General features: G+C 39.6%; 1 protein-coding gene across 6 annotated transcripts in view; it reads right to left on the reverse strand.

Moving 5' to 3' along the window:
- The window catches only part of ATRNL1 (attractin like 1), a 1,081,427-nt gene that overhangs the window by 387,285 nt on the left and 669,265 nt on the right, over window positions 1-24,877 (reverse strand). For all 6 annotated transcript variants that reach the window (XM_073354269.1, XM_073354267.1, XM_073354264.1 and 3 more), the window contains one exon: window positions 8,679-8,757. In XM_073354269.1, the coding sequence (XP_073210370.1) occupies window positions 8,679-8,757 (79 nt within the window). The remainder of the gene's footprint in view (window positions 1-8,678; window positions 8,758-24,877) is intronic.

Below are 24,877 nucleotides of genomic sequence, written 5' to 3' on the forward strand. Positions count from 1 at the left end.
CTGCTCCAAATAGTGCAACCAGAATAGCTAAAACCAAAACATTTACAATTGTGTTTATTTTTCCCCAACAGATTTTTGTATTGATTTTTTTTTTAAAGAAACAGAGCAGCAGAATACTGCCAACGTAAAATATCTGGCAGTGATGCATCATACAATGAGAAAAGGAGTATTTGTGGCACCTGAGAGACTAACAAATTTATTTGAGCATAAGCTTACGTGAGCTACAGCTCACTTCATCGGATGCACTCAGTCAAGCTTATGCTCAAATAAATTTGCTAGTCTCTAAGGTGCCACAAGTACTCCTTTTCTTTTTGTGAATACAGACTAACATGGCTGCTACTCTGAAACCGGTCATCATACAATGGTGCATCTATATAAGCTTTAAGAAAGGAAAACTTCTGTAAGAGACAAAAAGTTAGAAAATTAGAATGGAAATTGTTCAGGCAAGCATCTCAGAATTATAATAAAGGACTATATTTACTATACTCGGTGTATGTGTGTGTTCACTTATTATTCCAAAACATTTCCAAATATGATTGAATTCTGCTGTCATTCTGTTTCCATTGACAGTTATGGCACCCTTTGAGATGTATATATTAGACCTACTTTGTTAAGTCACTCAGTAAAATATGTCTTTCCAAAAGGCGATGACAACTTTTATTGCTGCTGTCATTAAAATATTCATTAGTCTTTTACTGATGAGGCTGTCTCAACTGGGAGCATATATGATTTCAGAATGATCAACATAGGAGAAAATGAAATGTTTATTTTTAGGAAGTCACATATTACATTCCCAAATATCACCCTGATCCTCAAAAACGTATGCATATGTTTAACTTTCTGCATTGCAGGTCAGATCCTCAGCTCACAGGTTACATTCAACTTCACAGTTTACATTGTGGGTCAGATCCTCAGTTTAAACTATCATAGCTCCACTGACTTCAACTGAGCTACAACGATTTACACAAGTTAAGGATCTGGTCCTGTGAGTAGTCCACCCATTGACTTCAAGGGGACTACTCACAAGATCTATAGTTAAGCTTGCATACATTTGCAGCATAAGGGGCAATACATGTTCTGAAAAGCCACACAGAAAGATACAAAGAAAAAAATGTGTGTTCTGGGGTCCATAACCTTAGAACACAAAATGCCTCAACCTGCAAAATCTTATGCACATTAATAACTTAATCACTTGAGCACTTCACTCATGTACATAAGTGTTTGCAGGATTGGGTCTTTTATGTTTAGAAGCTGTGGATGCTTGCACATACAAAGCTGTTGTAAAAACGTTCCACAAATACACAGATTCCCAGATGTATTAACTCTCTGAATTTAAACATGTCAAATTCCATTAATTATATTAAATATACTGAAGACCACAAATACTTTTTATAAAAGGAACAGTTTAAAAAATGAAATGGTCTTTACTGTAAGATAGCTACTAACTGAAATTCACATATTTACATGCATTACTACAATCTACATAAGCAAACTTTCTTATTCTCAATAGGGTTGCCATAAAAATGAGCTTGGAGCTATTACATGAATTGTTACTGTTATTAAGAAGTAGTCTATTTCAGTTTCATTTGTGTGTTTTTAAGAGCCTTTGACTACTCAGGAGATTTGCTTGGAAAGCGCAACATTAATAAAACAACCTTGATATTAAAATCAGGACTAGAAAGTTTTTTTTTTAAACAAACAAGTTTATCTAATAAAACAAAGCAATAAGCTGTGTTGCACAGACACATTATATTAAGAGAGAATTCTCTGTGATTTCAACTTTTTTATGATTGTATATACTACCCTTTCATACAGAGAAATGGCGCACAGCTGACTGTATAATGAACTGCTGTTTATAAATACAAACATTTCAATAAAGGAATTATATTAACCTTTATATTTAAGTAGGCCCTTTATACATTGTGATGGGGCAAGGCCAGATGGCTATCGGAAAGTAGTGAGAAACAGGTATGTTAGCCCCAGGCTAAACAAATCCCTGTTACCATGGTAACCAAATGGCAGTTGCTCCAGGTTAATCCAGACACCTGGGGCCAATTAAGATCCTTCCAGAAAGCAGTGGAGACAGCTAGGTTGATTGGGACACCTGAAGCCAATCAGGGGCTGTCTGAAACTAGTTAAAAGCCTCCCATTTAGTTGGGGGTGTATGTGTCAGGAGCCATAGAAGGGAGCCATGCTGCTTGAGAAATGGAGCAGCATAAACCTTATCAGGCACAAGAAAGGAGGCCCTGAGGTAAGAGTGATGTAGATATTGAGGAAGTGGGGGGCTGCTGTGGGACAGTGGCCCAGGAAATTGTACTTGTCCTGTTTCCAAAAAGTCAGCTACCAAGAGCTGCTACTATCAGGGTCCCTGGGCTGGAGCCTGGAGTAGACAGTGGGGCTGGGCTCCCCCTCCCCAACTAATCATGGAGACTAGAAGACAAGAGACTGTATGAGGGAGGATAGCTTCTCCTCCCCTCCTTGCTGGCCCATGATGAAAATGGGTCAGTAGGCTGTGACCCTTGCCTCTAGAGAGAGAAGGGCTATGTGGAGGGTCACAATGAGCCTCTATGGCTATTGTAATCTGCCAAGAAGTGCAGGACCCACTGAGACAAGGTCAGAGCTTTGTCACAACATTTAATTCCATGCCTTCTGTACATTTATACATAAATGTGCAATCATGCATTACTTGCTCATTTCTTAAGAGACTACAGTATATCGTATATGTCATCTTTTTGGATCAGGACCTTTCTGGTAAGTAAGGTATAACTATAATATGTAAAATACAGATTTTTATAAGAATATTCAATAGCAATTTTAATTAATTAACTGCAGAATTATATATGCATCTACTTGGGCTATATATGCATCCATATCTCTATGGTAGAAACAAGGAACTCTTCAAAACTTAGGATGAGGCTGAATGACGGAATACATGTTTATCTCCTGATTGGCTTAGTGAAGGACTGGTGCTTTGCTAAGGTAACTCAACTAGAACTTTCATGGATTTTATTCTTGCCTAAGCAGGACTGTCACCATCATCAGTTTAATGAGTGCCCTCAATATTGTATTGTAAACAAAAATAAATTTCTTAATCTATTTCAAAGAGAAAATTCTTTGAATGTAAGTGCTACCCAAGAGATGGGGGAGGGGGGACTTTCATAAGTGTTTCCTGGGGACAAAACCTTTGAGCCAATCTAGCACTCACTGATATACTGCCAATCTCTTCAGTATAATAACCTATGAGCAAATCTGTTACATTCATTCTAAAGAGGGGATTGACTGAATAACTTAGATACAGAACATGCTGAAACAACAAATGTTCTCTTCAATGTTCTTATTTAGGGAATCTGAGTTATGCATCAATTTTTGTAGAAAGGAGGAAAACAGAAGGCCTAGATTGAAATTTCATGGCAGGGGCTGCTGCGTCAATTCTGAATGTGATGTGTGACAGAGCAATAGCAAAACATTTCTGAATGGATGACAATTCTCTAGAAACCTCAACAAGTGCAATGTGAATGAGAAGGGTATTGATTGTGAGGAAATCTACAATGGAGACCACTGAGGCTTTTGGGGGAAGGCCAAAACTGACTAAATCACGTATGACAGCGTGAGAAAGAACAGGTGCTGTAATCTGTAAAGGATTAACAGGTCCTGGCTGGTCACATGGCTGCTTGGAGAGGAGTATAAAAGGAAGGGGAAGCTGGGTCAAATGGAAACTAAGGGGGGGTGTGCGTTCTCTTCACCCTTGGCTTGCTAAAATGGGAAAAGCCTCTAGATAGTAGTTGCCCAGTGTTTTCATTTGATTTGCTTTTTTGTTTGTGATTGTTTGGCACATAATAAACCCTGAGGAAAAGGTCTTAAAAGGACTGAGGCTTGGAGCTTTATTTCCAGTTCCTGGCTGGCAGAACCAACTATGAGCTTACAGTTAGCCTCTAAAATAACAGTTCATCTGTTCAGCAGGAGGGTAAAGTATAACTGGTTCCAGGAGACCTAGATCTATGAGGGTATGTCTCTAAGCCTCTGGAGATGAGTGTTTTGTCCTATTTTTAAATAGGAAGGCTTACTAATACTTGGAGAGGAGGGGAAGAAGGTTAGCATACCATGATCATTAGGTCCAGGTTGGAGTAACTAAATTTACCTGGCACATACTTTTCTTTTGATTTTTCACAACATCTTCTGAATGAATGGAAAAGGATAAGCCATATAATAGGTCACTGACAATTTTATGCTGAATGAGCCGATTCTAAGCTGCCTTTACTGCCCCAAACCTGCTGCACAATTTGGGAATGCTTGAGTTGAAAACGGATCTGTCTCTCACTCCCTCTAGGACTCTGATGCAGTGTTCCCCAAAATAGCATCCTGTAACCTCCAGACTGACTACTTGTGTATGGCTATGATATTTTGTACAAAGAATGCCTTGTAAAGTATCATATGAAAGGTCATGATCTGATGAAACTCATTGTTCTATCAAAATATCCATATTTCCATTGTATATGGATGTAACAGGGTCAGCACCACCTCCCACAAGCACCCCCTCTGGTTGGGTGTTGTCAGTTTTGGTGATCCCTTTTGGTTCTCAGGTGGATTTTTTTTTAGCAACTCAGTCCTCTAGCGAGTCACAGACACTGTCTGCATGTTAACCATAACAGACCACTTCCAGGGTACACAGTCTCAGTACCCCTCTGGTGGTGTGTCTCTACTGCTCCCTGGGCTTTGGTCTTTAAGTAGTCCACCCCTGGTATGGGGCCATATCCCCAGGGCTTCCTCCCTGGAGACACTATCTTCCTGCGGCCCTCCCCAGGATCAGTCCCTACTCAGGGCCGACAGCCAGCCAGGAGCTCCTTCATTCCTTCCCTGGTCCCTGCTAGCAAAGTGTCTCCAGCTCAGTCCTAGTAGCCAGCCAGTAGCCTCTCACTTCCCCAGTCCCTGCCAACAGACTGTCTTTGGTCCTGTTGCTTTTCCATCCAGGCATGCAATCCTTTCTTCTTAGCTCCAAGCAGCAACTAACAACTGCTCTGTTCTACAGCATCTTTTATATGGCCCTCTTGGTCCCTGATTGGCCTCTCTGGTTGATTCCTCACAACCATTCTAGGCTACTTGGAGGACCACTCCACTGCTCCTTTCCTGGAATGGGTGTGGCAGAACCCTGAAGCCTCGAGCAGGGGGCCTTTGGGCCTAGTCCACCCCATCACAATAGTTATGAGATTTTGCTATAGGGTTGTTGAAACATGTTGTGAGGCTGGGAGGTGCCCACAGATAACTCTACAGTGGCAACAAAGGAAGTGACCCACACCCAGTTGAGCTTTAAACATCCATTGACAGCAGGGGAATTGCATACAAGAGATTTACAATTCAATAAGAAACCATTGTGCAAGCCCCACACAATGGGGATTGCTCAACTCTTATTCAGCAAGGCCCACCAGGATATGTCTGTGCCAGCATTTTTCCAGGGACAGGAATGGAGAGTATAAAATAAGGGACAGTGGCATCATGAGACCACCCCTCTCCTCCCCCACTTACTCTGAAGGCAACAAGAATGCTGGAAAGACAAAGACTTTGAACTGGGGAGATTGGCCCCAGGCTGAGAAGGGAATTCAGCCTGTCTATTAAGAACTGCAACATCCAGTGGAGTGAGAAACCGTTTCAGATCTTACTGAATCTGATAAAGTTTAGGATTTAGAATTTGTTTACTTTTTATTTCTTAGGTAACTATCTTTGACCTTTATGCCTACCATTTATAATCACTTATAAGCTACCTGTTTATAGTTAATACATTTATTATGTTTTATCTTTACCAGTGAGTTGTCTAAAGTGCTTAGGGAATCTGCTCAAATAGCAAAGGCTGGTGCATGTGTACTAGCCTTTGAAGTGGCAAACTAATTAATGAGCTTGCATTGCTCAAGAGGATCTTGAGCAGTGTAAGACTGTATATTTCCAGGGTGCAAGACTGGGGGGGATTTGCTGGTCTTTTCTGCTGTACAGTATGAGTGGCTTAGAGAGAATTCATGCAACTTAGCTAGTATGTCCCTGCATGTTGTTGATTAGAGAGGTTTGCTGCTTGTCACTAGCAAAGCATCAAGTGAGACATCGCAGGGTGGAAAGTTAAGCGGGTTCAGCAGTCCCACAGTTCTAGGTTGTACCCCAGGAATCTGTCACAAACTCCTAGGTGAATTTTCCTGTGTGTTTGTAAATTTACTCTGATCAGTGAAGGAAGATTTCTGTTTTGACACCCACAAACTTGATCCTTGTTCCTCCAGGGTGGTTTCAATACAACACAACCAGAACACTGTCCAACAGAATAATGCTGTAAGGCACTTAATCCTGTGAGAGTCTGTTAATATACCATGTCGTTCTTTCTCAGGATCAAGTTCCCTGAGCTGAGCATTTCAGTGTTCTACACATCCTTTCATACAGCTGTGTGTAGGTAGTGTTGCTGATCTATTGTATTTAGCAAAGGGGATGCCTGTTCATGCTCTCTTGCTCAACACTCCATTGATCTTCCGGGAACCGTGAAATAACAGAAATAGACTATTTCCTTTTTCTTCCAATACACTTGGTGAGAGATGGTATCTGCTATTGCCTGCCCTTTCAGAGGGCAGAAGAGAGGGAGCTCAGCAAGAAGTCAAAGTATAATGGAAGAATCAAACAGAATTTATATAAATGTTCAAAAAGCCTTTGCCAAAGTACATCACAAGAGACAGGAACCTAGGCAGACAACAGATGAGAAGTACAGTGTTGTCATGGATTAAGAAACTGACCAATAAACAAAAAAAATAGTAGGAATAAATTGCAAAATGTTAATATATTAATAATCTGGAAAAGTGATTGTTCTGAATGAATGGAAAATGATGAGATGTAGGTATCTGTCCATTTTATGCAGAATGATTCTATTGTAAAAGTAATTCATTTACAATCTGTATTAATGACCTGGAACAGGGAGCTGGAAAAACTTGCAGATGACTAACCCTTGTAAGGTTTCAGAGTAACAGCTGTGTTACTCTGTATTTGCAAAAAGAAAAGGAGTACTTGTGGCACCTTAGAGACTAACCAATTTATTTGAGCATAAGCTTGTAGCTCACGAAAGCTTATGCTCAAATAAATTGGAGTAAAGAAAAAACACTTCTAAGAATTCCATCTTTTCCCATGATGACAATATGTCAAAGTGGCTTACAGAGAACACTCGGGGTAGGGTGACCAGATAGCAAGCATAAAAAAATCGGGACAGTGGATGGGGGGGGTAATAGGTGCCTATATAAGAAAAAGCCCCCAAAATCAGGACTGTCCCTATAAAATTGGGACTTCTGGTCACCCTAACTCGGGGTCATTCTAATAGTATTTTTTCAAACATCTAGGAGAGTAACCACAAAGTACACAAAGACCACTAAATCTATAAAGTCAGGAATTTCTCACTTCTCTTTAAATATCTTATTAAAATCTGATTAAAGTGAGAAATAGAATCAAGCAATTGCTGCATTCCTTCACAATATATCGTTGCACAGAATTACTTAGGCTCAAATAGAATAGTAAGAAGTTAAATAGACCATGGTTTAAACTTGTTTTGTATTTTCCAAGTAATGTTTTTTATATATATAATATACACGCACACATGCCCTTTGAGGTAGGTCTATTGGATATTGTTCCTTTTGAATAAGACAATACCTATAGTAAAATGACTATAGTAGCATAGGGATTTCTCTGTTGTTTCAGTTCAAAGCTATAATTGGGTATTAGTATGCTATTTCTTACTGCAAGAATTCAGTAAGACCTAGTTACCTAATACTTCTAAAGCATGCATGAATTCAGTGTAGATATAAAGTGAAAAAATAATTTTGATTCAAAGCATAGTCATACTTAATAGACTGTCATGACACTAAGATAAATCAATTCCACAGAGAAAAAAATGTGGCGGTTTTTTTAATTTAAATTTAAACTCCAATCAAATAAGTGATTATTTGCTAACATTACAAATGTGTCCCCAACTGTTTCAAAGGCAAGGATCAGTGCCTTAAACCCTTTTCAGCTTTTGGAGTCATACTGCATACATATTTATGCAAACTAGAGTTGTACCTCATCAGCAATGGCTTTTTTCAACAAAGTAAGACTGGATATTACAAGCTATTTTTTCCAAGAGCTATACCAATTCACACCAACAGAGAATATGGCAATGTATACAAAACGTTATGAGTGAAATCAATGGTAAAACTTCTATTGACTTGAATAGATCCAGAATTTCCCTCAATTTTAAAATCAATAAAATGAACTCAAGCACTAAGGACACTGAGTTGTTCTGGGCAGGGACTGTCCCTTTCGAAGTGTTTAAACAAGTGCCTAGCACAATGAAGTCTTAATATTAATTACATTCAAATAACTCAAAGAAGTATGAGAGTAAAGAATGGCATCAACAAAAGTTTAAGATACTGTGTCATCAGGTACTGTATTACTTGCAATTTATCAACTTTTCTGCTGTACTGTCTCAGTTTGACAGCAGTAGAGAACATATTCCACAGCAAGGTAATAATCTTACACCAGGGAAAGAAAGCAGGTTCACTTATTCTGTCTTAGCACAAAAAACTGGCAAGTAAAGATGATGTATCTGAAGGGAGTTACTTTAATTTCACTTGCAGCTCTGAATTCACTCAAAGATAAAACCACCCTAGTAATCCTAATGTTATTGATACCTCTCTCCGTCGAGAAGCCCAACAGGTTTGTTTGATCTTCCAAACGACAGCAGCTACCAGCAGTAAGGACAAAAAACAACTGCAATTACAAAAAAAAAAAAGAATTAAGATCAAATTATTTTATATAACTGTTCTGGAAAATAATTATGTACATTGTGAGGGCAACAAGGCTGAAAGTAACACATTAAAGCAGGAGTAGTAAACACACAAAATGAAGGAGAATTGAACTCTGTCATGATGATTGATAGCTGTCAATAACCCAGTTTTCAAGTCAGAAGGGAATGCACAGCCTGCAGGCTGTGCTTATCTCCAACAAACATTGTTCCTGTCTCCACTACAACAAGTTAATCGCCAGCAGGCCCACAGTAGTCACCAAAAGAAAAAAGGTGAATGAACTGAAAATGACAACCGATTTTTGGAAAAAATTGGTTATCTGAAGGAAGAAATTTCATGTGTCTACACTGTTCTCCTGTTTGGCTATCTGTAATTTAAAGGAATGTAGGGACTGCAACTTGGCAAGACATTAATTAGTATGATGTTTTGGATTGGCACATCAGGCAGCAATGGGTATATTTTGTCCAGGGTACCAAGTATATCCTTTGCTAACTACTTTGAATAACAAAACTTCAAAGAATATTGCTGTTATATTCCCAAAGAGAGCAGCAAAAATGTAGTTTATTTGTGTAATACCTGAGCTATTAAATCTCTACACTTCCCACCCAGCATTTGCCTTTCCTCCCCTAGTCAAAAATTCCAGACACTTATCATTCTAATTTTTGACAATAGTTCTCTCAGCTAGATCTTCTTATGGAGTATTGGTAATTCCCTCCATCCACTCATTTTGGGGAGAAGCTGTACAGAATCCCACCACATCCTATTGAAGCTTTCTATAGTGAAGGGGAAGGCAAAAAGATTCTAAAAGCTTGTATCCACTGTTGGAGTCCAGGATACCTTTGAATTGGTCTGTACAGTCATTTTAAAAAAAATCAAGGATTTTCTAGCTACATCTAAGTGCCATTGATTAAGACTAGTACTTCTCTTGTGCATAGTATTCCCAAGACCAACTTGCCAACAGGACTGAAATTATGACCTGGAAGATCTTTCTCTAGGGGGCAAGAGTCCATGTCAATTCATCCTTTAGTCCCTCTTCTGAGATTGTTAACTCAAGTACCCATTAATAATAATTGTGACATGGACAACAGTCTAAGGTCTGGAATGAGAGAGCCCAAACATTTCTTCAGCTGCAGGCCACAGTCAGCTGCATCTTCATATATTTAACAAAATAAAATAATAAACTGTGCAACCCTCATAACCTAAGTTCTGTCAATACTGTAAAATACATGGAGTTAGAATTTTGAATCAATAGTTTCTTTGTTTAAAGACCTCTTCACTGGGAATCTCCTAAACCCTTTTTATCAATTCCTTGTTTGGACATCCTTGAGAGAGCCTGCTACAGTGGCACCTAAGTGTAGCAGAAGGAAGAACCATATGAGAGGGGGGAGGAGCTTCCGTTAAGCAGGTCAATTAAGTAATTAAAATCAACAGCTTAGTTTTACTTGAGACGCTCAAATCTGCCTGTTCAGATTCAAGACGATTGATTGCCCTGAATTTGGCAGTGGAAAAGAACAGTTAAATAAATGCAAATGCAAATAAATGCTTCTAAATGCAAAGCTCTACCTTCTTAATGGCCAATGTCAATGGCCAACATTTCTTATGAGGGTTCTTTAATCCTCTTTGGGCCTGTTATGGAGAAGGAAAAATGTGGTCGTCTCCTTCTAGGACCACTATTTATAATTATGTTGTGCTTTTATTAGTTTCTGGTACAGAATTTTTTTAGGTAATTGAGTTTTCAGTGGTTCTTGTAGCTATAAGATTGCAGAACTGTTCTGATCCATTGGTTTTGCTAATTTCAAAATTATTTTCCCTGTTGAAAACTTGGGGGGGGGGGGAGAGAATGGGAAAGAGGAGAGTAAACAAATTGTAATAAAGGATGCATAAGAGCCAGGTGCTGGTTCAGGAACCTTAGGGAATACAGAGGAGGAATTTCAACACTATTATTTAATCAGCCAAAATGTAAATCATCATTTTCCAGCTGTTCTTATTGAGAGAATCCAATGCAATGAGCCATTTTAAGCCATGCACCCTTTTATTAACAGTGTGCTTTTTGCTAAGAAGGGTTATTCCACCAAAAGCTTTTGGTACAATCTCTATAATCACAAAGGGAGATGAACATAGATTCACTAGTGTAGAATGCACATACATTTACTGTTATAACTATTTATTTATTTAATTATTTCTGATATTTTAACTTTTTTAAAAAAAAACTGTCCCTGGCCCCTATCTCCAGTTCTTGCTTGAAATCCGGGACTAGTAGACTGATAACCCCTGGGTCTGCGCAAAGTAAAGAACTCTTCTGGTACAAAACATGAAATAAGGGTAAAACTATTTGTTCGCTCCTCTCCTACAGGTCCAGCTCAGGGATAAATGGGGATAAGTCACCTACCACAGTTTACAGTGGTGGGACTTGAAACTGCAGGAATCAGAGGATGGGTACATGAGCATGAGAGAGTTGGCATAGCAGAGATAGAGGAGACAGCTGTCAGGTTGGCCAATTAGCTGTATCACAAGAGCTGCACTGAGAGCAGCATAGCATGATGCATCCCTCAAGTGGTCCAAGAGACCATTGCCAGGATCTAGACCCTTTTCATAGGAAATGCTCTCATTCACCTTTGTCCCATTCCCTGAATGTCTTTCTTGAGCTGCCAGGAAAAAAAAACTGTGTACAGGCCACAGACCTGAAGCCAGTAAGATGAAAGTTCTTGCATTACTCCTCTCACTTGAAGCCTGATCCAGCTCCTATGGAAATCAATGGAAAGACTCCAACTGCATCCTATAGGAGATGGACCAGACTTTTCGATTCTTAATCAGTGGCCAGTTACCTTGCCTATAATCTCTAAAGAAGGCATCCTTCCAGATGATGATGATGTGGTATTCTCTCGCACTGAGGATACTTCTCCAGGGAAGGGAACTCCAGTTATTAGAGATAGGTATTAGTATAATGGGTGATTCGATCATTAGAAACCTAGATAGCTGGGTTTGCGATGACAGAGAACCATATGGTTACTTGCCCACTTAGTGCAAAGGTTGCGGATCTCTCAAGACCTCTAGATAGGTTTTATGTGTAGTGCTGGGGAGGAGCTGGTGGTTGTGCTACATGTAGGTACCAATGACATAGGGAGGAATAGGAGAGGGGTCCTGGAGGCCAAATTTAGGCTGCTAGGTAAGAGATTGAAGTCCAGAACCTCGATGGTAGCATTCTCTGAAATACCTGCAGTTCCAAATGCAGGGCCAGTTAGACAGGCTGAACTGCAGGGTCTCAATGCATGGATGAGACAATGGTGTAGGGAGGAGGGGTTTACATTTATTAGGAACTAGAGAAACTTTTGGGAAAGGAGGAAGCTATACAGGGAGGATGGGCTCCACCTAAAGCAAACAGAACTGATAGCTGACACTTAAAATTTAAAACATTGTAGAGCAGTTCTAAAACTAAGCACTGGGGGGAAAGCCAACAGGTGCAGATTTCAGAGTAGCAGCCATGTTAGTCTGTATCCTCAAAAAACAGGAGGACTTGTGGCACCTTAGAGACTAACCAATTTATTTGAGCATAAGCTTGCGTGAGCTATAGCTCACTTCATCAGATGCATGCAGTGGAAAATACAGTGGGAAGATTTATATACACCAAGAACATGAAACAATGGGTGTTACCATTCACACTGTAACGAGTGATCAGGTAAGTTGAGCTATTACCAGCAGGAGAGCAGGTGGAGGGGAACATTTTGTAGCGATAATCAAGATGGGCCATTTCAAGCAGTTGACAAAAACAGGGGAGGGGAGATAAACATGGGGAAATAGTTTACTTTGTGTCATGACCCATCCACTCCCAGTCTTTATTCAAGCCTAAGTTAATTGTATCCAGTTTGCAAATTAATTTCAATTCAGCAGTCTCTCTTTGGAGTCTGTTTTTGAAGTTTTTTTGTTGAAGAATTGCCACTTTTAGGTCTGTAATCGAGTGACCAAAGAGATTGAAGTGTTCTCCAACTGGTTTTTGAATGTTATAATTCTTGATGTCCGATTTGTGTCCATTTATTCTTTTACATAGAGACTGTCCAGTTTGGCCAATGTGCATGGCAGAGGGGCATTGCTGGCACATGATGGCATATATCACATTGGTAGATATGCAGGTGAACAAGCCTCTGATAGTGTGGCTGATTTGATTAGGCCCTAGGATGGTGTCCCCTGAATAGATATGTGGACACAGTTGGCAATGGGCTTTGTTGCAAAGATAGGTTCTTGGGTTAGTGGTTTTGTGTGGTGTGTGGTTGCTGGTTAGTATTTGCTTCAGGTTGGGGGGCTGTCTGTAAGCAAGGACTGGCCTGTCTCCCAAGATCTGTGAGTGATAGGTCGTCTGTCAGGATAGATTGTAGCTCCTTGATGCATTGGAGAGGTTTTAGTTGGGGGCTGAAGGTGATGGCTAGTGCCGTTCTGTTATTTTCTTTCTCTCTCAGATCTTAGGAGACAGGCCAGTCCTTGCTTACAGACAGAAGGTTATTTGCTAGTCTCTAAGGTGCCACAAGTACTCCTTTTCTTTTAACAGGTGCAGAGGAGCACATAGTTTGGACATCCCTTAGGGAATCTCCATTTATAGCTCCTTCCCTATGTCCTAATAAGGAGGAGAGGATGGAAGATGATAAAATACAGGTAGGATCTGATTAGAAACTGTCAAATGAGAACAGTCCCATTCAATTACATCATGTAATGGCAGACAGCTAAAAAGTGTCAAGTTTTTAAAGTTCTTATATACCAATGTTACAAGTCTAAATAATAAAATGGGTGAACTAGAGTGCCCCATATTAAATGAGGATATTGATATAATAGGCATCACAGAAATTTGGTGGAATGAGGATAATCAATGGGACACAGTAATACCACGGTACAAAATATATTGGAAGGACAGAACAGGTTGTGCTGGTGAGGGAGTGGCATTATATGTGAAAGCATAGAATCAAATGAAGTAAAAATTGTAAATGAATTGAGCTGTACCACTGAATCTCTATGGATAGAAATTCCATGCTTGCATAAGAATATAGCAGTAGGGATATATTACAGGCCACTTGACCAGGATGGTGATAGTGACTGTGAAATGCTCACCAAGGTTAAAGAGGCTACTAAAATAAACTCAATGGGGAATTTCAACTATCCCCGTATTGACTGGATAGATGTCACCTCAGGAAGGGATGCAGAGATAAAGTTTCTTGACACCTTAATTGACTGCTTCTGGGGCAGCTAGTCCTGGAACCCACAAGAGGAGAGACAATTCTTGATTTAGTCATAAGTGGAGCACAGGATCAGGTCCAAGAGGTGAATATAGCTGGACTGGTTGGTAATAGTGACCATAATTAAATTTAACATTTCTGGTGGGGGAACACTACAGTGGCTCAACACTGTAACATTTAATTTCCAAAAGGAGAACTAAACAAAATGAGGAGGTTAAACAAATTAAAAGGTAAGCACCAAAAGTAAAATCCCTGCAAGCTGCATGAAACTTCTTAAAGACAGCATAATAGAGACTCAACTTAAATGTACACCCCAAATTTAAAAATGTAGTAAGAGAACCAAAAAGAGCCCTTGTGGCTAAATAACAAAGTAAAAAGCAGTGAGAGGTAAAAAGGCATCCTTTAAAAAGTGGAAGTTAAAGCCTAGTGAGGAAAATAGAAAGGAGCATAAACTCCAGCAAATGAAGTGTCAAAATAAAATTAGGAAGGCCAAAAAATAATTTTAAGAACAGCCAGCCAAATATTCAAAAAGTAATAGCAAAAAAAATAAGTACATCAGAAGCAGGAGGATTTAGTTGGGGATTGGTCCTGCTTTGAGCAGGGGGTTGGACTAGACTACCTCCTGAGGTCCCTTCCAACCCTGACAGTCTATGATTCAGGAAGCCTAAACAACCAGTAGGGCCAGTGGACTATCAAGATGCTAAAGGAGAACTCAAGGACGATAAGGCCATTGTGGAGAAAGTGAATTAATTAATTTCACTGGTCTTCATGGTTGAGGACATGAGAGAAATTTCTAAACCTGAGCCATTCTTTTTAGGTGACAAATCTGAGGAACTGTCCTAGTTTGAGGTGTCATTAGAGGAGGTTTTGGAAAAAATTGATAAACTTAACAGTAAGTCACCAGGACCAGATGGTATTCACCCAAGACTTCTGAAGGAACTCAAATGTGAAATTGCAGAACTACTAACTAATTTGTAACCATTTTAAATCAGCTTCTGTACCAACTGGCTGGAGGATAGCTAATGTGACACCAATTTTTAAAAAGGGCTCTAGAGGAGACCATGAGAATTGTAGGCTGGTAAGCCTGACTTCAGTACCAGGCAAACTGGTTGAAACTATACTAAAGAACAAAATTGTCAGACACAGATGAACATAATTTGTTGGGGAAGAGTCAACATGGTTTTTGTAAAGGAAAATCTTGCCTCACCAATCTAGTAGAATTCTTTGAGGGGGTCAACAAGCAAGTGGACCAGAGGATCCAGTGGATTTAGATTTTCAGAAAGCCTTTGACAAGGTCCCTCATCAAAGGCTCTTAAGCAAAGTAAGCAATTGTGGGATAAGAGGAAAGGTTCTCTCATGGATTGGTAACTGGTTAAAAGATAGAAAACAAAGGGTAGGAATAAATGGTCAGCTCTCAGAATAGAGGGGTAAATAGTGATGTCCCCCAGGGGTCTGTACTGGGCCCAGTCCTATTTAACATATTCATAAATGATCTGGAAAAAGGGGTAAACAGTGAGGTGGCAGAATTTGCAGATGATACAAAACTACTCAAGATAAGTCCCAGGCAGACTGAGAAGAGCTACAAAAGGATCCCTCAAAACTGGGTGATTGGGCAACAAAATGGCAGATGAAATGCAATGTTGATAAATACTAAGTGATGCACATTAGAAAGCATAATCCCAACCATACATATAAAATGATGGGGTCTAAATTAGCAGTTACCACTCAGATTTTGGATAGTTCTCTGAAAACAACATCCACTTAATGTGCAAGGGTAGTCAAAAAAGCAAACCGAATGCTGGGAATAATTCAGAAAGGGATAGATAATAGGACAGAAAATATCATATTGCCTCTATATAAATCCATACTGCATGCAGATGTGGTCGCCCCATCTCAAAAAAGATATATTGGAATTGGAAAAGGCCCAGAAAAGGGCAACAAAAATGATTAGGGGTATGGAATGCCTTCCCTATAAGGAGAAATTAATACGACTGGGACTTTTCAGCTTTGAGATGACTAAGGGGGTGGGGGAGGGTTAGGATAGAGGTCTGTGCAGTCATGACTGGTGTGGAGAAAGTAAGGAAGAGTTTTCTCCTTCTCATAACACAAGAACTAGAGATCACCAAATGAAATTAATAGGCAGCAGGTTTAAAAACAACAAAATGAAGTATTTTTTCACACCATGCACAGTCAATCTGGAACTCCTTGTCAGAGGATGTCGTGAAGGCCAAGAGTATAACAGTGTTCAAAAAGAACTAGATTAAATTCATGGAGGATAGGTCCATCAATGGCTATTAGCCAGGATGGGCAGGGATGGTGTCCTTGGCCTCTGTTTGCCAGAAACTGGGAATTGGCAACAGGGGATGGATCATTTGATTACCTGTTCTGTTCATTCCCTCTGGAGCACTTGGCATTGGACACTGTCAGAAGACTGGATTCGGGGTTGGATGGACCTTTGGTCTGACCCAGTGTGGCTGTTTATGTTAAGATTTTACTAGTCATGCAGGATGAAGATCAGAAAGTGTACAATTCAAAGAAATTGCCACAAAAAGAATAAACACTAGTACTTTGGAAACTACATGGATGAACATTTTAATTAACATTGTTACCTTTTCTTGATCAAAAGCAATAAATTTCAATGTTTGGTTTTCTCTTTTTATATAGAAGTAATCAGGGATTTTCATACTAAACTACAAGGACAGACTTCTCAAACTTGCTGTGCTAATGAGGAAGAGAAAGACATACTGTAGAGTTCTATCTCATTATCAATGTTTCCCCAGCAAACAGCCTCTAAAGAAATACAGTTTTGTTTCTAACTAATGTGCTGTTATAAACAAATTGCACTCTGTATCTTACTGAGTATTCATGTTTAATTATAATAAAAACATTTATTCCTGTTAACACACATACAAACTCAAGTACAAATAACTTAGAATGACATGTTTTCATTAAAAGAAGTATACATTTGAGGAATTGGTATTATAAATGAAAGGAAGGTGAAATTAAATAAAATTTCTAAGTAAAAATTCAAATGTCCAACTTTTATTCTCAAGTGCAAAGGGAAATTTAAAAAAATGTTAATGCATGTGGCATGCTCATATGACATACATATATGACTACACAGCCTCCCAGAATTTTATCTAAAACTTTAGTTTGCATTATTGTTTAGGATAAATTTCCATACTGGAGAAATAAAAACCAAACATTTCAAACATAACCAATGCCATTAAAATTAAAAGATGCCTTGCATTCTATGCTAAACATTCTTCAGATTTACTAAATTTACTAATGATTTCTTTGAAGTATCATTTTATTCTAAAACCAAAAAACAACTTTGCTTCAAAAAAAATAAAGATTGCAAAAGGAAAAATATATTTCCCTACCACATTGTTTACAAAACACAAGCACTTAAATGAACAGTTAAGACCTCAGAAATCTTACCCTGTCCACATAACAAACAAATACAATGGGTACAATTCTCAACACTGTCTAAGGGCCAGACTTTTAAAAGAATGTGTGCACCTAAAGATTTAGTGGGATTTTCAAAAGCGCCTAGATGCCTAACTCCCATTGGTTTCAACAGGAGTTAAACACCTAAGCACTTCTGAAAATCTCAACAGGTGCTTCTCTGCATCTTTTGGTGCCTAATTACCTTTAAATATATGGACATAATTGACTTTGTTAGCTAGACTACTATGGATCTTAAGTCCCACTGACTTTCAAAGTCAATGGACTTCACCTGCAAGTTGGTCATGGTGACTCACTCAACTCTCACTAGTGGCTCCTAGTAGCTGCATGTTCACCACACTCCAGGACCTTGCCTTGGCTGGTATGATAAACCTTGTGAGGGTATCTAGCAGTGACTGCTAATGAAAACCTGTCTCGTCCTCCAAGTGCACATAATCTTCTATGGTGAAGCCAGCAAAACAACTTCCAAAGTACAACACTGGCAGAAATGGTACTGAAGCAAACTAGTGGATAGCTCGGAGCAGTTTTGTAGATGGAGTACAATACACTGGTCAACCACAAAGTCAAGGAGCTGTGGTTGAACACTTGGTGAGTACTGGACCATAGAAACTAAATAAAGACTGGAAAGGGGGGGGGGGAAGAATGCAGGTGCCCAGACAAACACAAGCCACATTCACCGATTGGAAAGTATGCAGTTGGAACAAACACAATACACAAATTGGAACATGGAATGAAAGAACATTATACCAGGCTGGAGCACTTGCAGTAATGATAGAGTTAAAAAGATATGAGTGGGAAATTATTCATTTAACCAAAAAAAAATGGGAAGGCAAAGGAGAATTCTATCAGGATGAACACAGGATACTGACATCAGGAAGAAAAGATGGTAAACACCAGGATGGAGTTGTATTGTTGCTAATGCCAGGGAATTATGGCATTTAGCCTCATATGCTGAAGGTGAGATTTAGAATCAAACCTGATGCAGTCACAATAGTCCATGTGCCAAACTTAGCAGTGCCAGAGGAAAAAATTGACATTTTATCATGATCTACAGAAAATAATACACACCGTTTCAAGACCAGATGAACTGGTGCTGGAATATTTTAATGTAGAAGTAGTATTGGGCTGGAGTAACCGGCAGATTTGGACTTCATAAAGAAAACAAAAGAGAGGCAGCTAAACTTCTGCCTAAATTACAACCTCGTGATAAAAAATATGCTACTTCAACAAAGAAAGATGCAGAGAAAGTGGACTTATATATCCTCTGATGGGCAAATACAGAAAATGATAGACTTCATAACTGAATCTCGGATGAACATCAAGTGCATCGACATTCAGATTATCTGTGGCTGATATCAATAGGATCATAAGTTAGTGTTAAGTTAGAGGTTGAGGCCAAGGGCAACTGAAAAAGTGCCAAGAACTAAGATCTATAGTGTGGGTAAATTAGAAGAGCCAAATTTCAGGAAAGAAAACTAAGAAGCCTAGTGGAGAAACATCATGTCTCTCGTGAACGAAGAAATGAATGTTGAAGAGGCATGAAACAGTGTAAAAAAATTATATTAAGAGTGGTTGAGCAAGTTTTGGGGTATAAGGTCTACACAAAGAAACCAAGATGGAGAATACATTAAGAGCTGCAGTTGAGTGACAAGTGTAGGAAGCTGCAAGTCTATTAGCTGAGTACAATGGGTTGACCAGAGAGAGAAAACAAAGACACAAATAACTGGATAAATGAACAATGTAAAGGAGCAGAAGAATACAGAAAGAATTGCAGCACAAGGTTTTATCACAAGATAAGGGAACTGTGGGGGACATATGTATTGAAGATGTCAGTGGTGACAAACAAGCAAAGAGAAGACCTGCAGAACATAGTAGACAAAACGGTCCTGAAGAAGCTTCCCAGTACAAAAATTGGAGAGCACAATCTGGAATTCTTAGTAGTAATAAAGATCTCAAAGTCTGAAAAAGAAAAAAGATGTGACGAAATGACAACCCAGATGCAGAGTTGTTGCAAACAGGCAAGGGTCTCATGGTAAAGGTGATGCACAAACTATTCAAGATTTACAAGCAAGAGCAAGTGCGGAGTGAATGGGGGAAAGCATTAATAGTACTGATCCTCTTTTAAAAAGGAGATAAGAGAAAGTGCAACTATTATAGAGGAATTAGCTTATTGAGTGTGCCAGGAAAAGTATTCCTCAAGACATTGCTGAAGAGGGACATGGAAACGGTGCTTGCAGAGAAACAGGCCGGATTTAGGCCAGAGTGAAGTACAACAGATCAGCCATGTTTTATAATAAAGTATCTTGGTTGTGGAATTGGGAAAGTACAGGGGCCGGGAAGGAAGAGAGTCCTGGCTGATGATGAAGTGGGATGAGTAAGTCTCAGCTGATAACAGTGTGGTGGGTAGGGCAAGGAAAGTCCTGGCAAAAGTTAGAGTGTAAGGAATCCCAGACAGTGGTGGTTGTTACTTTGTGATGGAGAGATTCTGCTGCCACCACAGCCACGGAAACACAGTAGCTTGGAAGTCCATACACCACAACCACTCAGATGATTAAATGACCTCCTTTTAATCTTGCTAGCAGTGAATCAACTTCCATGCACTTGCTTCTTGTAACCCTACATTCCATTCATGTCTTGCTCTGTAACCAGCCTACTATCACCTGCTCAGTCCTTTCCTCTTCAGCAGCTGAGTTTCTCATTACCCTTCCCTTAGATCTTTCCTTTCATATCAACCTAGATTTGTCTTGCCCACCCCACACCAACTGATCATTATCTCCCCCTCATCCATACTTGTTGCTCTACAGTATCCCCTAACTGGACCCTTAGATGGGAGACTGAGAGGAAGAATTAATTTACCTGCAGCTGTGATGCTGCTTCACAGCTCCCAATTCTGCTCTGCTCGTATCATAGCAGCAGCTGAAAAATCCTCTGTCTCCTTTTAACCAGAAAATGCAAACAGGGTCTGAATATGGGGCATACAATCTAAAATAAACTATGACATTTAAAAATGCAAGTGCAATCAAAATTCCTTTAAAAGTTAATTTGTATTTATTAATTTGTCTCAAGTGAAATAACACAAGTTAAGCAACATCCTTCAAGTTCATTTAAAACTAATTATATGGAGAATTCTTCTTATCCAGATGTAAAGTACTTATAGTGCTATTTTTGGGAGCAATCCTGAAAGCCATTATATTCACATCCGTATTCCTAATGTGAATAGTCCTATTAAAGTCATATAAATTGCTCCTCAAAACTCACTTCTTACATGCCCACCACTACTGAGGTCAAACCAATGACCCCTCCTCTGTGGCTGTACTTATATTTGTAAGTTCTGTGGGACAGGGACTATGTCCTGCACTTTTCAATATTTTTTTTTTCCCAAAACTGAGTACAGGATTTAGGATCTTAAGTGCCATTTTCAAAAGTGATTTTTTTTAGGTGCCTAATTCCAATTGAAATCAATGGCAGTTAGATGCCTAATACTTTTGAGGATCTGGGCCTTAGGAGCCTAAATCTCATTTAAAATAATTGGAAATTAGGCTCTCGGAACCAAGTTTGAAGAAGTATTTAGGTGCCGAAAGGCGCCAAGTAGGATTTTCAGAAGTGCTGAGGTGCCTAACTCCCATAGGAGTTGATGCATAGGCCACTAGGCACCTATCTGCATCTTTAGGCACCTGAAAACCTTGACAAATGTGGCCCTGAGTGACTAACTCATGTTTAAAAGTGGGACTTATTTTTGAAAATTTAATCATTTTCTCTTTTACAACTGTGATGGGGTATATAAACCCCACACTGGACAACAAGAGGTTAATCATGGAATCAGACTTTAAGGTCCAAAGGGACCATTATGATCATGTAGTCTGACCTCCTGCACAACGCAGGCCACAGAATCTCACCCACCCACTCTATAACAAACCCCTAATCTACATCTGAGCTACTGAAGTCCTCAAATCGTGGTTTAAAGACTTCAAGGTGAAGAGAATCCTCCAGCAAGTGACCCGTGCCCCACGCTGCAGAGGAAGGCAAAAAAACCCCAAAGCCTCTGCCAATCTGCCCAGAGGAAAATTCCTTCCTGACCCATATATGGCAATCAGCTAAACCCTCCGCCTGTGGGCAAGATTCACCAGCCAGACACCCAGGAAAGAATTCTCTGTAGTAACTCAGATCCCACCCCATCTAACATCCCATCACAGGCCACTGGGCATATTTACTGCTAAAAAGCAAATAATTGATCTTTGACAAAATTAGGCTATCCATCATACCATCCCCCTCCATACACTTATCAAGCTTAGTCTTAAAGCCAGATATGTCTTTTGCCCACACTGCTCCCCTTGGAAGGCTGTTCCAGAACTTTACTCCTCTGATGGTTAGAAACCTTAGTCTAATTTCAAGTCTAAACTTCCTGATGGCCAGTTTATATCCATTTGTTCTTGTGTTCACATTGGTACTGAGCTTAAATAATTCTTCTCCCTCCGTGGTATTTATCCCTCTGATACATTTATAGAGAGCAATTATATCTCCCCTCAGCCTTCTTTTGGTTAGGCTAAACTAGCCAAGCTCTTTCTGTCTCCTTTCATAAGACAGATTTTTCCATTCCTCAGATCATCCTAGTAGCCCTTCTCTGTACCTGTTCCAGTTTAAATTCATCCTCCTTAAACATGGGAGACCAGAACTGCACACAATATTCCAGATGAGGTCTCACCAGTGCCTTGTATAACAGTACTAATACCTCTATCTCTACTGGAAATACCTCACCTGATGCATCCCAAGACAGCATTAGCTTTTTCCATGGTCACATCACATTGGAAGCTCACAGTCATCCTGTGATCAACCAATACTCCGAGGTCCTTCTCCTCCTCTGTTACTTCCAACTGATGCGTCCCCAGCTTTAACAAGAAGACTTTTTGTTATATCCCTAAATGCAAGACCTTGCACTTTTTACTATTAAATTTCATCCTATTACTCCAGTTTACAAGGTCATCCAGATCTTCCTGTACGATATCCCGGTCCTTCTCTGTATTGGCAATACCTCCCAGCTTTGTGTCATCCGTAAACTTTATTAGCACATTCCCACTTTTTGTGCCAAGGTCAGTAATAAAAAGATTGGTCCCCAAACCAATCCCTGAGGAACTCTACTAGTAACCTCCTTCCAGCATGACAGTTCACCTTTCAGTATGACCTGTTGTAGTCTCCCCTTTAACCAGTTCCTTAGTCACTTTTCAATTTTCATATTGATCCCCATCTTTTCCAATTTAGCCGATAACTCCCCACGTGGAACCGTATCAAATGCCTTATTGAAACAGATGTAAATTAGATCCACTGTGTTTCCTTTGTCTAAAAAAACTGTCTCCTTCTCAAAGAAGGAGATCAGGTTGGTTTGGCATGATCTACCTTTTGTAAAACCATGTTGTATTTTGTCCCAATTACCTCAATGACCTTAACTACTTTCTCCTTCAAATTTTTTTCCAAGACATTGCATACTACAGATGTCAAACTAACAAGCCTGTAGTTACCCAGATCACTTTTTTTCCTTTCTTAAAAATAGGAACTATGTTAGCAATTCTCCAGTTGTACAGTACAACCCCTGAGCTTAGATTCATTAAAAATTCTTGCTAATGGGCTTGCAATTTCATGTGCCAGTTCCTTTAATATTTTTGGATGAAGATTATCTGGGCCTCTGATTTAATCCCACTAAACTGTTTGAGTTTGACTTTTACCTCAGATGTGGTAATATCTACCTCCATATCCTCATTCCCATTTGTCAACCTACCATTATCCCTAAGCTCCTCATTAGCCTCATTAAAGACTGAGGCAAAGGATTTGTTTAGCTATTGGGCCATGCCTAGATTATCCTTAACCACCACTCCATCCTCAGTGTTTAGTGGTCCCACTTCTTCTTTCTTTGTTTTCTTCTTATTTATATGGCTATAGAACCTTTTTACTGTTGGTTTTAATTCCCTTTGCAAGGTCCAACTCTACATGGCTTTTGGCTTTTCTCACTTTATTGAGGTCAGAACACGTAGGGATAAAGTAGCTTTCCTTGTTAATCCCTCCTATCTTCCACTCCTTGTAGGCTTTCTGCTTTTTCTTAATCACCTCTCTGAGATGCTTGCTCATCCAGCTTGGTCTACAACTCCTGCCTATGAGTATTTTTTCCCCTTTCTTGGGATGCAGGCTTCCGATAGCTTCTGCAACTTTGACTTGAAGTAATTCCATGCCTCCTCCGCCTTTAGATCCACAAGTTTTCAGTCCAGTCCACTTCCCTAACTAATTTCCTTATTTTTTTTAAAGTTAGCCCTGTTGAAATAAAACCCTAGTCACAGATCTTTTTGTTTATCCATCCATTTAGTTTGAACTGAATTAATTCATGATCGCTCGAACCAAGGTTGTCCCCTACAACCATTTCTTCTATGAGGTCCTCACTACTCACCAAAACCAAATCTAAAATGGCATCCCCTCTTGTTGGTTCAGCAACTACTTGGTGAAGGAATCCATCAGATATCGCAAACGGGGAAAATCTGAGCCCTACTATTATTACTAGCACTTATCCTCCAGTCTATATCTGGGAAGTTAAAGTCTCCCATGATCACACAATTCCCATTAGTATTTACTTCATTAAAAACATTAAAGAGGTCTCTATCCATATCCAATTCTGATCCAGGTGGTCTACAGCACACCCCAAGCACTTTCCCAAGGGAGGCTGTCATAAATACAAAGGGAAGGGTAAACCCCTTTGAAATCCCTCCTGGCCAGGGGAAAGCTCCTCTCACCTGTAAAGGGTTAAGAAGCTAAAGGTAACCTCGCTGGCACCTGACCAAAATGACCAATGAGGAGACAAGATACTTTCAAAAGCTGGGAGGAGGGAGAGAAACAAAGGGTCTGTGTGTCTGTCTATATTCTGTCTTTGTCGGGGATAGACCAGGAATGGAGTCTTAGAACTTTTAGTAAGTAATCTAGCTAGGTACGTATTAGATTATGATTTCTTTAAATGGCTGAAAAAAGAACTGTGCTGAATAGAATAACTATTTCTGTCTGTGTATCTTTTTTGTAACTTAAGGTTTTGCCTAGAGGGGTTCTCTATGTTTTGAATCTAATTACCCTGTAAGGTATCTGCCATCCTGATTTTACAGGAGGGATTTCTTTATTTCTATTTACTTCTATTTTTTTATTAAAAGTCTTCTTGTAAGAAAACTGAATGCTTTTTCATTGTTCTCAGATCCAAGGGTTTGGGTCTGTGGTCACCTATGCAAATTGGTGAGGCTTTTTATCCAACATTTCCCAGGAAAGGGGGGGTGCAAGTGTTAGGAGGATTGTTCTTAAGATCCAAGGGTCTGGGTCTGTAGTCACCTAGGCAAATTGGTGAGGCTTTTTACCAAACCTTGTCCAGGAAGTGGGGTG

This window comes from Lepidochelys kempii, chromosome 7 (genome assembly GCF_965140265.1).
Source record: "Lepidochelys kempii isolate rLepKem1 chromosome 7, rLepKem1.hap2, whole genome shotgun sequence".
In the NCBI taxonomy this organism is placed as follows: domain Eukaryota; kingdom Metazoa; phylum Chordata; order Testudines; family Cheloniidae; genus Lepidochelys; species Lepidochelys kempii.